Here is an 18434-nt window from a genome sequence, read left to right as displayed (position 1 = left end):
CATATATTATCTTCCTCATTCTTACGTCTGTCCTATGATATGAGCATCTTTATCAGACACATTCTTTACTGATGATAAAAGAGAGAAATAGAGAGAGAGAGAGAGAGAGAGAGAAAGACCCAGAAAAATGAAGTGTCTTTGCTAAGGTGCTTTGGTAGAGGTAGAGTTTGAACTCAGAAATCAGGATTTCAGCACTTGGAACCTCGAGTCCACACTCTTAATAAGGGTATTGCCTTTCTGACTATATAATGTCTTTTAAAATCTTCTCATTTATTTCACTTCTCACAGCTGTGTATCCTTGTCTATAGACCAACTCCAGGAGGGTAGGGATTTTCTCTGAGCTGTTCTCAAGGCCCAGCCCTGGGCCTGAATACCAAGGGGCCCCGAATGGCACCTGCTCTTTCTCCAGCCACTGGAAAGTATGATGGCGGCTCAAGATCCCCCCCTTCCTCACATTCCCCTTTCCTGCTTCCTGGAAGTGGAAAATGTCCCAATATACATACTGTGGATTGAGGAAAAGCGAAATCATTTCAACTCCGAGAGGCTTAGCAGGCACCTATCTGTGAGCCCACGGTCTCGCAGCCACACGTGACTTCCTACGTTGAACCTATAAGTGGAAAAGTGATTAGGCCACGTGCCCAAAGGTACCCGTCATCAAAATCCACCCAGGAACTTTTTTAAATGTCCAGATCCCTCAGTCTTCCCCAGCTGCCTGACTTAATCTTTCTCCTGGTAGAGTTTGCATTTATTCCTTTCTCAAAGAAGGTGGCTCCCTGAAGAGGGAGGGAGGAGGAAGGCAGAGCGTGCAGAGCCAGCCACGGCCACACTGAGGCCCTGTGGGGGTGGCTGTTTGCCACATGAGACCGTATTTCATTACGTCTCCCTAGAGCGTGTAGCCCTGGGCTTCAGAGTTTTAGAGGTTGGATGTAATGCCAACAACACGGAGCTGCTGAGGGCGGGAGGAAGACCAGCCCAGAAGGCCCGGGCAGTCCCTCTTGTCAGCTGGGCCCCACTGGTTCCCCTCCACCCCGTGTGCCCGCCAGCGGAGACCGGGTCCTGGGACAGTAGAGATTAGCTTCTCTAGTTAGTTAGCAGTTAGTGTGAATTAGTAGCTCACGGCCGCGTTTTCTGGAACGGGCAGCAGCATCTTCCTTTGACCCCGTGTTCTCGGCACGGAGGACATTTTGGTTTTAGGTTATTATTCATTTATTCCTTGTGTGTTTACTTATTTACCTACTTCCTCCACGGGGTGGGGAGTGAGCTCTGGCTGTCAGCGCAGTCCCCGCCTGCGCCTCGCCACGTCACCTCATCTCTGGGCCATACTGTTAAGTGTCATTCTCGCCGCCTCACGGGAGGCCAAGAGGTGTGACTGTGCGATCTGTCCTGCCCAGAACCCCACTGGCTACTCAGGGATGCTCGGTACGTTCCGCTCGCCGTGCTGTTCACTCTGTCTTTAGAAGGAACCATATTTAGGGGCACCTGGGTTTCAGTCAGTCGAGCATCCGACTTCGGCTCAGGTCATGTTCTCCCGGGTCTTGAGTTCGGGCCCTGTGTCGGGCTCTGTGCTGACAGCTCGGAGCCTGGGGCCTGCTTCGGATCCTGTGTCTCCCCCCTCTCTGCCCCTCCTCCATTCACTCTCTCTCTCTCTCTCTCTCAAAAATAAATAAACATCAAAAACAAAAACAAAACAAGAGGTAGCCATATTAGGGCTTCTGGCTGGGGTCTCTTTGTCCTCACAAATGACAAAAATATGAATTTAACAAGCTAGATTAAAACAATAATATAACTGAGTGTGTATAACCTTTATTCTTTCTGTGGGATAAAGACGTCGAATGCAATGCAGCGGATGGGTACGTGGAAAACAGAACTACTGAGGCTCAAATATAAAAATAACAGCAATAATTTCCATTACTTCTGATATTGTCCTCTCTGTACCGTATTCCAAATCAAACGGATTGAACACCTGAGTTATTAACCCTTGTGAAATCCTCCAATGTAAGAATAACCGACTTTGATTTTCTGTAGGTGTTTACAAGAAGGAAGAAGCTCACTTACTTCTGAAGGCTTTCCAAATTAAAGGTCCCGCAGATATTTTTGTAAGCAAGTTTGAAAATGACAACTGGGGACTAGATGGCTATGTAAGTACTTCCTGTGAACGGTGGTCACACAGGGACAGAACAGACACTTAGACCCACGTCCTGTATGTAACCCCACATTCCACCCCAAAGTCTGAACATGGCCATTGCGTAACCGCTCTGACAGTTCTAAAGAAAAAGTCATTCCCGGATAGAAATTTAACAAGTGCCACTAATATCCTTCTTTGCAAGTTAACCATCGTTTGTGTGCCGACTCATTGTCCGACATAAGGGTATGCGGCCTTATGTGATGCTCCCCAGCCAAGAGTGTGTCACAAAGTGAGTTTAACGTGACATAGGTTATATATGAATTCCTGTATCTGTCCCCCTTTACAACCCATGCACATGTTCTCGATTTTACTACCTGTTTCGTGGTGAAAATGAAATAGTGAGGATTTATGTTAGTCCTAGTTCACGTGTGTCTTTTCCAGTTTTTAACCACTGACGTGTCACTGGAAGGAAGGACACAAGACACCATATTTAACCTGTACTATCTAGCTGCGAGAATACAGTTCTATTATGACAGAACAGAGTATTATTAATCCCCGCCATGCATTGTTTTTCTCTTCTTCATGCACATCAGGTGTCATCAGGACTTGAAAGGGGAGGATTTACTTTTCAAGGTGACATTCATGGAAAAGACTTCGGAAAATTCAAGCTGGAAAGGCAAGGTAAATGCTCGCATGTTATTTTTTTAAAGCACATGTCAACTTGGCCTTCACGTTATTGTGCTGAAAAGAAATGGAAAGGCCACGACCTTGGAGGAAACATAAACAAAAGTATCAGGGTAGACAACCGTGTTTTTCAACAGAACGGAAAAGAAGTGCTGGGCACAGCGGAACCGACAAATACAAAGCTGGAAGAATGCAGTATGTAGGCCAGATATGGAACGAGTATCCTTACTGTATGAAGAGATACTAAAAACACGGAGACAGTGAAGCGAAGGTGAAGCTCAATTAAGGAACTAAGTAAACTACATAGCCCTAAGAAAATTAGAAGAGGGACTCAGAGTAACCAAGAAAGCACGAAAAAATCCTTAACTTCTAAGAAACGTATATTATGGCAACAAAGGTTTTCCATTTTTAATATCGGAACATCAGATTTTTAAAGCAGTTATTCTGGGGAACAGTAGAAACAGACACCAGGGCCCTCCATTCGGGAGGTGTCCAGGCAGAGAAGGACAAGCTGACTCTGCCCAGAGACTCTGCCTCTAGAGATTTCAGCCGGTCAAGTGTGGAAAACTCTTCCTCGTGCACCTCACACAACTATCATAGTTGCTTAAATCAATAGTTTTATGCAATGTGTCACATTTAATAAGAAGCAGTCTATTTCAGTACATTTCACTAAAGAAGTGAGGACTGTATATTGACGGGGAGAGAGGCGCATGACTTCTACAGGAAGAAAAAGTTTACTGCAGATAGACAGATAGATCCTCCTTCCCTGCTTCCGATCTTTCTCTGCGACTTGATTTCTACCTTAGTTATCGGAGAAAGAAAATATGTGAAAAAAAAATTCACTAGATTAGACTCTTCCCCCATCTACCAGCTAGTTTCGTAATCGAGGAGTTAGAATCTTCTTGGGCCCGTCTTCATCTGACATCTCAGCGGGGAAGTCCCTTCTGGGTGGTCGGGAAGATTGAGAGACAGCGGAAAGCGTTCACTTTGTGCACGCAGAAGCTCTTTGCACACAAGAGTCGCTGCGGTTGTCGCTGCCGACAGGGATGAGAAAACACATGTTTGTAATGCGATTAGCATCCCATTTCTCCTGAACAACATAGACTACTTTATACCCTACTTGTAGAACACTATTAGCATAATAATTTGGGGGGGAACATTATATCCATATAGGCTTTGACCTCTGAGCTGCCTTTCAGAGGCACAGCGGTATAATATCTTGTGACGATTATCACTCACGACTCAGTTCATAAGACTCTTACCAAGATACTGAAGGGTTCCAAAGGATACATATACCAACCTGTGTATTATTATATTTCAAATAAAAACTGTACCAAAAAGAGTAATCGATCGTAAACTATTCTAATGCCACCATTCCAAATGCAGTAGCTCAAACTAGAAGAGCTTTAAATTGCAATGTGAGCAGTGGTACTTTAAATTGGGCTATGTTATTTTGAGGTAATGACATAGAGTAAATGCATTGGACCAACGCTAATGATGAGTCAAGTTTGTTCTTGCTCTAAGCCCAAAACCCTAGAGTTACGTGCCCTCCCTTCTCCCCCGGCACATGCTCCAGTAACTCCGCTTAAGGACGCCCCGGGGAGCTGCGCGCCATCCCCCGTGGACTTCTGGGTTCACTCACCTGACAAACCCGGCCCGTACAATCACTGTGCTGTTGCCCCTTTCCTTGCATGACACCGTTTCTTCCTAATCCGACAAAATAGCAGCCTGCTTTAGCACGGAATCTTTATTCCCACGTGATGATGAGTTTATTGTCAGGAAAAATAGTTTGCCTCGCTAGTTTGGCTAACCCCTATTTTCATGGATGAAAATAAACCACCTCTCAGTCGTCTACAGTCAATAGATAAACGGGAAGACAGTGATCTTTAAATGGATACTAAACCAGCTTGGGTTGAAAGACCGCCCTAATGCAGAAACTCCTGTAGGAACCCGAATGATAAATTGGCTTCCCCATTTAAACTGAATCAGCCCACCCCCAACCTCACATACACACGAAAACAGTGTGGAAGAAAACCAGTGTAAAACATGCATCTGTTAAGCGACTTGTATTCCAGAATACAGAAAGGGCTTTTCAGGTTCAAGAAAACAAAAGCAAATAACCTGACTGAAAAGTCGGCAAAGGATTTGAATAGACCTCTCTCCACATAGGTACACATGATCGATAAGCAACAAAAAGCTGCTCAACATCACTAGTCATTCAGGAAACGTAAACCACAGTGAGACACCATCTCACAGCACTGGGATGGTGATGGTCATGTGGGTGAGAGGCAGCAAAATTGTGGACAGATTGGAGCTGTCCTACTTCACGGACGGGATGTAACCGTGGTGCAGGTGTTGTAGAAAACAGCCTGGCCGTTCATCAAGCAGTTACACAGAAAGTTACCAAAAGATGCAGCCATTTCACTCCTGCAGGTATGGCCAGCAGAACACGTAAGAACATACGTTCACACAAAACTGTGTGCCCGATGCTTGTGGGAGCATTATTGCCAATAGCCCAGACGTGGAAGCCGCCAGATGTCTGTCAACTAATGAACAGACAAAGCGTGCTATATCCATACACTGGAATGTTGTCTTGAAGACATTATACTTAGGAGGAGGAGCCATGCACACACACACAAAATACACGTCATAGGATTACACCCAGGGATGCCTGGGTGGCTCAGTCGGTTGGGCGGCCGACGTCGGCTCAGGTCGTGATCTCACAGCTCGTGAGTCGGAGCCCTGCGATGGGCTCTATGCTGGCAGCTCAGAGCCTGGAGCTTCTGACTCTGTGTCTCCCTCTCTCTCTGCCCCTCCCCAGCTCACATTCTGTCTCTGTCTCAAAGGTAAATAAACATTAAAAATTTTAAATAAATAAACAAACAAACCATCCAGAATAGGCAGATTGAAGACACAGACGGCAGATCAGTGGTCGCCTGGAGCTAGAGGTTGGAGGGTGAGGATACTGGGTTTCCTTTAGGGAAGACAGCAGTGTTCTTAAATCGTAACGATGATTATGACACCATGTGCACGTACTAAAAGGCTGTGGACTGTACCTTTGCTGTATTATTATTATTTTTTTGTTTTCATTACTTTTATTTATGTTTTATTTGTTATTGAAATTGACATGCAACGTTATGTCAGTTTCAGGTGTAGGACACAGTGTTTCCACAAGCCCATTCCTTGCTCAGGGGTCACCACGATAAGTGCGCCCACCATCTGCCAACCATACGACATTATTTCATTATTATTCATAGTATATCTTAAGCTGTACCTTTCATCTCTGTGACTTACTTGATAACTGGAAATTCGTGCCTCTTCATCCCCTTTATCCTCATTTCACCCACCCCCCTACCCACCCTCCTGGCAACCATGAGTTCTCAGTTCAAGGGTCTATTTGTTTTTTGTTTATTTTTATAGTCCACATATGAGTGAAAGCTATGGTATTTGTCTTTCTCTGTCTGACTTATTTCACTCAGCATCATACTCTCCAGGTCCATCCACATTGTCACAAATGACAAAACCTCATTCTTTTTTTAATTTTTTTTTTTATTTTTGACTGAGTAATATCCCATTGTGTGTGTGTGTACACATATATGTATATCAGGTACACACACATACATATATATATATATATATATATATATATATATATGATCTTTGTCTATCGATAGATTTAGATGTACTTTGGGTGGGTACTCTAGTGTATGAAGTTCTTTCAATAGTGATCTTTTAAAAAATTGAATGGCTAGCTTATTCCATGTGAAGAGATGCTTGCCCTCATTCTTAAGCAAAGATATGTGAATGAGGAACAAATGATTTGTCAGAGCAGCAAGAGTAGAGATAGTATGAAGGAGGAGGGCCAATGGGAGGGGAGGGCAGGGGAGGGGAAGAGGCTAGCGGTTGGATACCACACAATTGCCCAAGTGTTTTGTAGCACTCCTCATGAAATAATGGTTGAAATGAAATCAGAGCACCACTTCGGAGGACAATCTGGTAAGATTTAGCCATGCAAAAAGTTACAAATTCTGTTAGGCAATGATTCTGCTTCGTAGAATTTATCCTGTATGTTTAGACTCCTGCCGCTGGATAGCTACGGAAAAAAGATTCATTGCGACATTAGAAAAATACTAGAAATGGCCTAAATGTCCTTCAAAGGTAGACTGGCTGAAAAATTTCTGGCATATCCAATTAATAGTATACTGTACACCTAAAAAAAAAAAATAAATCTAATTCATGTGTGCTGATGGAAAAATTTCAAAGATGGATGGTTAAGTTGAAAAAGCCAAACACAAAAAACGTATATCGTATTCCCATGTTTTTAGAAAAGTATGAAAAGGGAAACAAACGTATATATTAATAGTCCATTGCTGGAAGAACATTATATTATTTGTGTATCTTTTGTGCCATTTTAATGAATATCATGTGCGTGTATTACCCTTTAAATCTTTGAAACGAGAGTAAATACATGAAACTCGCCAGGAGCTCCTGAAGGCGTGATCATTGAGAAGCTCCCAACGACCTTCTTTTACGTTACTCTGTGTTACGATGGGCAGTCTCTTGCAGCACGATTTTATTGATGAGGAGTCCGATGCCTATTATGTTCAAACGTAGACAGTCTTGTCTGTGGATAACAAAAAAGTAACTTCGGTTAATTTAAGCAGAACACAAATTCATTAGAATGAGGCAAAGAGATTCACAGAACTACAGAAAGCTGGAGAATGAGGTTTGGCAACTTCATGGAAACTGATAGATGCTGAAGTACCACATGGCAGCACCGTCTTTCACTCGACACGCACGTATTGAGCCACTACTGTGTCCTCAGTTCTCTCGTAGGCACTGGGGGTTCAAGAGCAAGGCTAGCCGATGAGCTCCCTTGGCACAATGCAACTCCTGTCCTAGTACACACAGGTCCTGCTGGACTTGTGGCCGTGTGCCGTGTGCACTGTTGAGGCAGGGAGGTGTCCTGACTTTTCAGTGTCACCGCAAGTCTGTGGAGTGGGTGCCATCTGAGCGGGCTGCCTCGGTGCCCTGTACAGGACGTTGTCACCCTGGACACCGGCTGTTACTGCTGCACCACTGCTGCTGGACCCATCACCGGGGACACTCAGCATTGTCCTCAAGGCTCCCCAGGCGCCACAGCCATGGGACGGCTTCCGAGCCACCTTGGTGCTGTGCGTCAGTCACCCCGGTTCACTGCCCAGGGTGGGGGCATCCAATCGGGCGCGAGTTTAGAGAGAACATGTATCTGGCATTTTCCCCTTGCGTGGTGGGCTGTGGATGCCTCTGAAAGTGAAAAATTATCTGATTCATATGTGCTGATGAGGAAGGATCTCAAAGAAATATGGTCAAGCTACAAGAGCCAACATCAATTATAAAATATGTTCATGTTAGAACTTAGGATGGTAAGGAGTAGCGCAATCCGGCATCTGTGGATGCAATGACAAGTCAAATTCTTGCCATGTTTTTAATGTGAAAAGAAGATTTTTTGTTTGAAAAGCTATTTAAATATATTTGATTGGTTACTTACATTCATGGTTTGTGAAAGAAAATGAAACAAAACTTCTCTTGTATTTAACATTCCGTGAATTCTGGTACTACACTTCTAAAAGCAGGTCAACTTATTTTTCACAATTCTGCTATATCCAGATGACCCCAGTCGTAATCCCTCACACACGTGCATTGAGTGAGCTCAAGCGATTAAGCCAAATACATTTCAAAATTTGTGTTATGGGTAAACAGTTTAGATCAAACTTTTTTTTTTTTAACGTTTATTTATTTTTGAGACAGAGAGAGACAGAGTATGAACAGGGGAGGGTCAGAGAGAGAGGGAGACACAGAATCTGAAACAGGCTCCAGGCTCTGAGCTGTCAGCACAGAGCCCGACGCGGGGCTCGAACTCACGGACCGCGAGATCATGACCTGAGCCGAAGTCGGACGCTTAACTGACTGAGCCACCCAGGCGCCCCTAGATCAAACTTTCTTATCTGGGAGGAATCGCTTGAGAAGTGTTTTCTAATTTGAGTTTTCATCGTTTGCATCTCTGTCTTGGCCGTGCATCTATTTGACACTCTGTACATGTGGATTATAAACTCATAGTTATGTCACCTTCATGGCATTTGAGATGCTTACATCCGCCTTCCCTTCCGACGGACAGAGATCACGTTTTATCATCCTTCCGTGTCCTCATGGAAACTGGCATGATGACATTGAGCTATATCCTTTTGTTGAGCATTCTTAAACCCTAACGAATTCTGCAATGTACCTAAAATGAAAGAGGTTACACCAATATATTTGCATACGGAGAATGCAATGTCATTTATATAGACCCCTGGAATATTTAGGTAATTTCATCAGCTACTGTTTTGCTGGAGTCTGTGTCTTACGACAGGATATAACAGCCAATGGTACCCATAGATACGTCCACATACATAGACAAAACCATATGGATGCTTTCAGTTTCAGTTTCAATGCAAATATATCTGACTGAAAGTCAAAGTCACAAGGTATGGTGCCCCTTTCGCCTTTCTCACATTTGACATGTGAAATTTTTTCACGGTATTCTTGAAGGTCATTAAGGAATAATTCATTTTTTGTAACTTGATCATTAACAGACGTTAAAATCTTTCAACAAGACTGTCCGTTTATCGATGGAATTCAACTCCTTGGAGGCTCGGGCCCCTTCATAAAAGTTGCCAGAGGCTTATCTTCCAGTATGAACGCGGGACCTGCAAACTAATTATTCGTTTTGTTCTCCAGATCCCTTAAACTCGGACCAAGACTCTTCAAATCATTACCACGGCACTAGCAGCGGCTCGGTCGCGGCTGCGATTCTCGTTCCGTTCTTTGCTCTGATTTTGTCCGGATTTGCATTTTACCTCTACAAACACAGGTACCGTAAAACGCCGGTGTGCTTGCGAGGCCCTGGTCTGGGGAATGGGCACTGCCCCCGGTCACACGTTCCCCACGGCTCCACGGTTTTCTCTCTGACGTTAATGATGCCCACATGGCAAGGCTTTGCTTTGCGTTGTCCGCCGTACTTTTTCAGCAGGGCGACTTCGAGTAATGAACTTTAGGAGAATAAACAGATGGATTAAGAAATAACTTGGGGCGCCTGGGTGGCGCAGTCGGCTAAGCGTCCGACTTCAGCCAGGTCACGATCTCGCGGTCTGCGAGTTCGAGCCCCGCGTCGGGCTCTGGGCTGATGGCTCAGAGCCTGGAGCCTGTTTCCGATTCTGTGTTTCCCTCTCTCTCTGCCCCTCCCCCGTTCATGCTCTGTCTCTCTCTGTCCCAAAAATAAATAAACGTTGGAAAAAAAAAAAAAAAAAAAGAAATAACATGCTGTGTTTCGTAGTCCACTCAAAGGCACAATAAAGGATTACGTTTCTACTTTTAAGATCGGTGGCCGGTTGTTGGGAACACTGAGACAGCATTTCCACCTTCCAGAAGAAGATTGAACAGAATGGTCTCTGAGTTCTTTCAGCTCCATGAATCTGTGATCTAGAAATTGTGGGTTTATTCCTTTCTTTGAGCTCTCACTATGTAGTAGGAGATACCACATGTTCCATCACTTGAAAAAGTGTTTCGAATATCTATTAATTTGCATATCCCTGCTAACTGAAACATGTCAAAATTGCAGAAAAACAACTTTAGTGAAGTAGATCCTTTCCTTGGAGTTAATGTGGATCCCTGCCCCCGCCCCCCACAAAAGCTGTGGAGGAATTATAAGTCCTTATACATGTTGTCTTTCTCTGGATAATATATTACCTGGAAGAACATGGCATATGCCAAACTGTTCTAAAATACTACTTAGAATAGTGGTCTTCCCTATATATAATAACAAGAAATTAAGAAAACAAAAGAAAAATAGAAAAAAAAAAACCCATGATTCTCTACGATATTAAGGTATGTTAAATGTGGTCTATGTTCATTTATGTGATACAGATATTTCTGTTTAATCCTGGTTTTAAAAAAAGGAAAATGTGGTGTAGGATTTTTTTTTAATGTCTCAGAGCATAGCTTCAAATATGTGCTTTCTTATGCTTTGAAAAAATACATAAAATAGTAGGAATGTCACTTCAAAATTATATTGCTATGTGATCACGTGCATGTGTACACTTTCCCTCTAGTTGGAATGTGCTTATTTTAAAAATATAATTCAGTAAAAGGAATCTCAGAAGGTACTTACAAAATTAAAGATTGACACATCTGTATTAATAATAATAATTACTATTATATTAGTAAGTTTTAATATATAGTGACATATAATTATATAATTAAATAACTAATATTATTATATAATTATTAATAATTATTATTATTATTATGGAGAAAACAGTATTCTCTGCATATAAGTCTGGTGAGCCTTATCTTCAAATTTCTCCTTGGGGCTAGTTGAAAATGTAGTAAATGTAAGAAAAGATATCCCGCCACTTTATCCAATAAAACACCATCCTGAGAAGTGCTTCTATTCTTAAATTAAATTAATTCTGTAAATTAAAAGTACATCTTCTTTCGCAAGGTTCTCTAGGAAACATAATACCCTTATAGATACACATACAGTAGGAATTTGTAATTCCTACAAATTCATTTTTGCTTTTTGTTTTTTTTTTAAATTTTTTTAGCATTCATGTTAACCCCAAGGTTAACATGCAGTTCATTAAAGTTCTTTTACCCCACCTATTGACATTTCCCTGTCTGTAGGGGGGTCTCTGGAAGCCCCCCCCTATGGGGGGACCCACGTGCAGGAGTCAGACGGCATCCCCACCTGCCAGTGAGCGTCTCATTGACACAGCTCCCAGCGAGGCCGACCTTTGTATGTCTCAGAGACAGCTCCCTCCAGCGCGTCTCTGATCCTTTCAAAAGACAGCCCTACACAATTCAGCACTTTTGGTTATATCTTAATTTTAAGATGACATAACATTGGGGAGAATATTCAGTATATATCACAGCTGTAGTCTTTCAACCCTAGAAGCTTCCCTACCACAACGTTCTGTATTTCAGTATTTGGTGCGTCAGCACAGGAAATGTGTGAGGGTAGATCACAGACCACAGAAGCAGTGGGGAGGGAGACACCATTTGGTCCTTTTGTGAATTTGACTCCTTCCTTCATTTCCACGCTTCTGGCTGGTGGGATTTAATCTCAGTGTGGCTCTCGCACAATGTCGCCCATCATGCTTGTCATCCGAGAGGCCGCGCTGTGTCTAGAACGTGACAGAAGGTTGTCTAATCTCATGGCTCTCGTGAGCCGTTATGCCAGTGTGACTGCTTATAGTTCTCAGAATTGGGGGGTTTCTGCAGGAGCAACCAAGCCACGCCCGATCACCCAGGCACGTCGTAAGTTCATTTTCCTTTGAGTTATTGCCATGTACCCAGGGAACGCACCAAGCTATGCGTTTTCTCTCCGCTGGCTTCTTACCCTCTACAGATGTAAAAGTTCCTTAAGCAGTTGGCTCCGTGTTTCTCGAGTTAAAACCTTATTCCTGCTCATTTCTGAGTTGCTCTCATTACACTTGGAAGTGTTTCCTCCGTCAGAGCCAGGGCTCCTGACACAGGACTCCCACACGCTTCGTTCTCTGCAGCCTTCGGGTCTCATCCAACTCTTTGGGGTTTCCCTGGCAATTTGGGAATGGTGGTGACCCCTGACCGGGGAGACTACACAGGGGATTTAGCCAGCTTTTAACTTCATTAACGTTTGGCTGCATTAGTTTATTCCATTTTGCTACTGGAGCGTTTGCAAGTTCAATGTCAAAGACCTCTCCAACTCCTGGGGCAGTTGACAGGAACCTCATTCTGTGAAACGTACACGCTCAGAATTCTCTTCTTTCTCAATGAACGTAACGTAAGTTAAGAAAATTTACTAGCTAAGTCACTAAAACAGAAGCATCAATAATGTTTTTGCTAGTGTGGTTGTTGACATTAAAGTTCCGTTTTTACCACCTGATGTATTTGCCTTATATAATTTCTCTGGAAAAAAAAACCATGGGGGAACAGACTACACAGCTTTAAGTCTTTTACATCTAAAATTACTTTAATTCTCTAAAGTTAGATCCTACACAGGGGGTTTCTTTAATTAGAACCTGTAAGCAGTAGTTTGACAAACAGTTGAATGTCTTCTCCATAACTTAGTCACTGGTTATATTATATTACAAGAATAGCTAGTATTTGGTGAACATTATAATAGCAGTGAACTAAAGTTTATGTTCCTATTTTCGTTTGATCTGAACGGTCCTAAAGGGTTGACATCTTGATTCAGCATCTTACGTTTTAGAGAGTGACTGAACAGTGACTTCCTCAGGGTCATAACAACTTACAAATGACAAATGTCTAAACCAAACTCGGACCCCGGCATTGATGAGTTTCCCATGTTGCAAAGAATATTTGTAAACGGCAGCTAACTCTTTGATTTTAGAAACAGCTTCCATTTTTTTTAACCGTCTCTGTAATCCCAACAACCAATTCTAAAAAAGAGAAAGGTCTACAAGCGTGGCAACGCGCACCCTTCCCCACAACCGTGTGTGTGTGTTTCCCTGCTGAGTCGGGCGTGACGTCTTGTACTCAGGCCCCAGCTGCTGTGCCTCTTTTCGTGAAATCTGGGCACTAACGGTCTGTTCCTTCTTTCCCTTCTAGAACGAGACCAAAAGTTCAATACAACGGCTATGCTGGACACGAAAACAGCAATGGACAAGCTTCATTTGAAAACCCTATGTATGATACAAACTTAAAACCCACAGAGGCAAAGGCTGTGCGGTTTGACACAACTCTGAACACAGTGTGCACAGTGGTATAGCCCTCAGTGCCCCATTAGGACTGATTCATAGCCATACCTCTGTTGGACAAGCAGTAACTCCTTTGGTGCCATATACCACTCTCCCTTCTAGTCTTGGCTTTGCTGCGGTGATCTTTCACATCTTCTGCTGGCGTCCGTGCGGCGGGAATCTCCAGTCACGTGCGCCAGAGTCTCCTGAGGATCGGGTGACACAGAGACCTGCATTCTGAACGTGGATTCTCCATGCCTGGCTTCATCTGCTCGGGCTCAAGGCACACTCAAGGAAGACTGCCGAGTCACGCCAATACTTTGTACTTAATGCCTCAGACTTTCGTATTTCTGTGTGGCTGGGATGCCTTTCAATGCAATCTTCTGGGCACGTGGATACATCCCCTGGGTGCGGTGATAAAATGATAGCACCACAATATGTTGTTTTGTTTTTTTAACCCCCATAAATATGAATACTCTGAAAAACAACAACAACAACAACAACAACAGAGCTCTCTTGAAGAAACCTTTCTGGTAGAGATGCACACACCTACAAACGCTTCACTCTGTCCTTCCTGAGACCTGACAAGCTTTGAGGACTCACGGCTCCCCTCGGTGTCCATTCCTAGGGCCATTTGCAAATTTCCCAGTCAGCCGTTCTATTGCAGAATTTTTGATGCACAATTTTTTGCACTAGTGTGTTATGAATGACTGAGTAAGATTCTGATAAAAAAAAAATAAACTATTTACACAGGGTTTATACACACTATCCATTGTATATAAGCATCTTCTCATGCTGTCCAGCGAAACATCCACCATTCATCCGTTCAGTTGGCATCTTAGCAAAAGAAAACATCCCCAGATATGGCACAGGTTTTAAAGGGAAACGTGGTGTTGAAGAGATTTACTGTATCATTGCTTCTTTTAGCTGCGTATGTGTGTTGAAGTCATTGACGATGTCGAGAGAGGGGGGAAACACCAGAGGGCTTTGCAGTTGCCGCACACTCTGTTCCCTTTAGCAGCACCCGTGACCGCCAGTACTGCTGTATTGCGTGGCCAGGGGGCTGCTGAGCTTCTGTTTACCGTGGAGAATGTCAGTAGTAATTTATTTTAGATAGCTCATGAGCTTGTGAGGCTTGGTTCACTGTAGTCTTCCCTCTGCATCACAGTTTGTTCTTCCAGAGCACCGCCACTCTCCACCGTGGCATTGAAGGACAGTGCTGTGCAGTCGCCCCTTGAACTCAGTGGGAACCGTCCGGGAGCAGAGCATCAGATGTCCCTCCGGAGGCCAGGAAACATTACACACGCTCCTCTTTCCCAGTGACACATTTTACATATCACTGTGTCCTTCGTTTCGTGCTAGTTCCAGATGCAAAGACAACTGGATTTTTCACGTTTAAAATTTCTCATACATTAAATTCTGAATGATGGTAGGAAGGAAATGGGTGTGGTCCCCAGTGCGGATAAAAACATCAAAGGATGAAATAGAAGACATGGCAATGAGATGGTGATGTCACAAAACCACAGTGAAGACCGAGTTTATTTTTATTTATAACTGTTGGCTAAAAGCATTTTGAAAAGGCAGTGCTTATTTTGTTATTTGCGTTTTAAGTACGTACCCCCCATATGGAGAACGTCTCCCTTCTCACATTCCAGAGCAGCGTCTGTAGAGCGTTTCATTCCTGTTGTTGTGGGCGTATTCACACCTAGCTTTAAGGCCGATATAGTGGTGTCTCTGTTGCATGTTTAAATGCAGGGCTTCAAAAGTGAAAAAAAAAAAAAAAAAAAGGAAAAAAAAAAGACACAAAAACCCGTCAGGATAATAGTTCATTCTTTCATGTCATGTGTTTTGATTTGAACGCTTTAGCGGATATTTTATCCTTGGTGCCCACTGTCGCGTTGCTTGTTTGAAGGGTCCTATGCTGTTAGGAGGACATAACTGACCTCTTCTAGTTGCTTCTTTGCCTTTTGAACTCCAAATGACGAATTCCTTAGTATCACGCTGAATTCCCAGCACCTTTTCCTCTGGCCAACCTGATAACGTGACTGGAGATTTGCTTTGCAGCCTGGGGCCCTTACGCGGATTTTTCTCCTTAGACTAGACAAGGTCAGCCAGAGCCAGGCTCCTAACACGCACACTGACCGGGCACGGAAAGGGAGCGTGAGGAAGTTCCAGGATCGCTGTGTGCAGGGGAGAACAGGGTTACTATATATATTAGGTGTATATATATACATACATATATACATATAAATATATTGTACATATATCTAAGTTTGAGTCATTCAAACTAGGTGCAAAATGCTGACTTCAGAGTCTGAATCAATGTCTCTCTCCCCCCATCCCTGACCTGCTTGCCGGTCAACGACGTTACAAATTCCTGAAACGACAGGACATACATACACGCGGCAACCACATATCAGATATTAGATATCATTTTCCTTTGTGTGCACAGTAAACCCGACCTTTGGTTGCCACTTTGGAGCATGTTATTAAACCCCAAATACAACATGCGATGGTCCTGCGAGAAGTCCGCCGAGTTTCTTCCTAGGGTGTGTGCGCGGTATTGAACCAGATCCCCTGCAAGGTGTGGAGGCGCGCGTGCAGGTGGTCCGCACACGCGCCTTCCGCCGTGGGGCTGCAAGACTCCTTCTGGAAGCGCCCAGAACCGTGTGCGGGAAGGACCCCATGCTAACACAGGTTATGTGCTTCAGAGCTGTTTAAAACTGCTGCTCGTATCACACATCTTGCCTTTCTTCAGGCTAGCTGCAATAATTTTTTTCTTCTGTAAGATATTTTGTAAACAACAACAAAAAGCTATTATAAAAAAAAAAAAGGGGGACAGAACGCTGGTATCACGATCAGGAAACCCATCGCACCTCTGCCCGCCCCGTGTTACCATCTCGCCACATGCTGCTGACATGAAGTAGGTGCAAACGACCTTTTTGTACAGAGATATATTTTTTATGAAGAATTTGTAAAATTATTAAATATGCTGTAATTTTTTGATTAATGTAGGTAAATTGTTAAAAAAATAAATGTTTTTACAAATACAGAACTGTAATTTTCCCAATAATGTACAATGTACCACCCCTAGCTGATTTTCAGTTCCGACCCTATTACACATGTATTAATATTAAAGTGGCCTGTTAAAATGAACAGTATCTTTCTTTTTTGTCAAAAACATTATAAAGAGAGTGTAATATAGCCTGTGCAATGCCACCTACCTTTAAAGCAAATCAGAGTTCTAATTAAATATTTAATTTTAGATTTCTAGTTTTTGGTGTGACTTTATTTTAGCCTCATATGTGCACGAATTTATTTCACCATAACAGGTGCGTGGAGTCTGTGTCAGGGGAGGAAAAGAGTGCAAGCGTTCGTAAGGGGGTCTCATTGCACTTAGAACCAGGCTCAGTGTTTCCCCCCAGACGTTGGCATCGTGGGCGTGGTGAACAAACAGCACGCTTGTGAGTGAGCATGATTCGGAGGGTGGCAGGGGGGAAGCTGACGTATTTCTCCGTGGTCTACCTAAACCCCGTGAGAGTTCTTTCTGTAGAGGTCTATGGTGTGGGAACATGACACATAAGGACCTGAGGGACACATTTAACAAAGCATTTCAAATATCACACTTGAAGAAGGCTCAAAAATTTCCCTCCCTCAGCCTTTAAAATTCAAGGCCAGCTGTGGTCCACTCATTTTGGAGCTGAGAGAAAACACAACACTTTACAACTCCTCGGTGGCCCATCAAGCTGAACGTCCTGCAGTTAAACAGAATGATATACTAATTTTCCTGGGAGTCAAGTTATTACAAAATGAAAAACAACCAATAATAATAATAAAAAAAAATAGCCCCACCGTGACTTCTAAGAAACGAGAGTTTTGATATCTCACTTAGACTCTGGATCGCTTTGGGTCCACGGGTGTTTTTAGGGCCTATTATGCACCAGACTTTTTTTCCTTCCACACGACCTGCCTAACTTCAGATAGTCCTCCGAATACAGCAAAGTCGGTGTAAATTTTCATGTTATAGATGACAACACAGAAGTTCCAAGAGGCTGCTCAATTTGCCCAAGGATGCACAGCTAGACAGGGTGACGGTAGAGATCAGTTTTCTCCTCACCTTCTTGTTTTCACTAAAACTACCACATCATTAAATTCATCAGGATTTTCTTTTTCTGCAATGAAAACAAAAGTTCTCATTTTCATTGTAAATGATTCTGTTTGGCCCTCACTGTGTTAAAAATTACCCCAAGTTAAAAATTCCGAGAGGTATAACTACTCCACAATATGAGTGTTACTATCTCCCAGAATTGCTCACACATAATCTGCCCTCAAGAAGGTTTTAAGAAATTAAACTGGAATTCAAGAGCCCTGAAGTCATCCTGTGGTTGTAACACACTGTCTAACATGCTGAAATCAAACAAGAACTTTATTTTTTTGTAATTTTTTTTAAAGTTTATTTATTTATTTTGAGAGAGAGAGAGAGAGGCAGAGAGAGAATCCCAAGCAGGCTCGCCATAGTCAGTGCTGAGCCCGATGTGGGGCTCAAATTCACAGAACCATGAGATTGTGATCTGAGCCAATATCAAGAGTTTGTTGCTTAACTGACTGAGGCAACCAGGCGCCCCCATGTGAGACTTTAATCTGAGCTGACTTTTCTATCTGTGCATCTTGAAAACTGACTAGGAGGGGCGCCTGGGTGGCTCAGTCGGTTGAACGGCTGACTTCGGCTCAGGTCATGATCTCTCGAGGTTGACGAGTTCAAGCCCCGCGTCGGGCTCTGTGCTGACAGCTTAGCAGAGCCTGGATCCTGCTTCAGATTCTGTGTCTCCCTCTCTCTCTGTCTCTCCTCTGCTTGTACTGTCTCTCAC

The 18434-nt window shown here is 43.3% G+C and overlaps 1 protein-coding gene across 4 annotated transcripts in view; it reads left to right on the top strand.

The window, feature by feature from the left end:
• CSMD1 (CUB and Sushi multiple domains 1) overlaps nt 1-16833 on the top strand; it is a 2022178-nt gene extending 2005345 nt beyond the window's left edge. For all 4 annotated transcript variants that reach the window (XM_045451804.1, XM_045451793.1, XM_045451792.1 and 1 more), the window contains 4 exons: nt 2026-2138; nt 2719-2806; nt 9569-9701; nt 13439-16833. In XM_045451804.1, the coding sequence (XP_045307760.1) occupies nt 2026-2138; nt 2719-2806; nt 9569-9701; nt 13439-13598 (494 nt within the window). In that variant the 3' untranslated portion in view covers nt 13599-16833. The remainder of the gene's footprint in view (nt 1-2025; nt 2139-2718; nt 2807-9568; nt 9702-13438) is intronic.
• Nucleotides 16834-18434: the final 1601 nt, after the last annotated feature.

The sequence above is a fragment of the Leopardus geoffroyi genome, chromosome B1, assembly GCF_018350155.1.
Source record: "Leopardus geoffroyi isolate Oge1 chromosome B1, O.geoffroyi_Oge1_pat1.0, whole genome shotgun sequence".
Classification (NCBI taxonomy): Eukaryota; Metazoa; Chordata; class Mammalia; order Carnivora; family Felidae; genus Leopardus; species Leopardus geoffroyi.
Note: the sequence above shows the minus strand (reverse complement) of the source record. Positions and strands in the feature narration are given on the sequence as shown.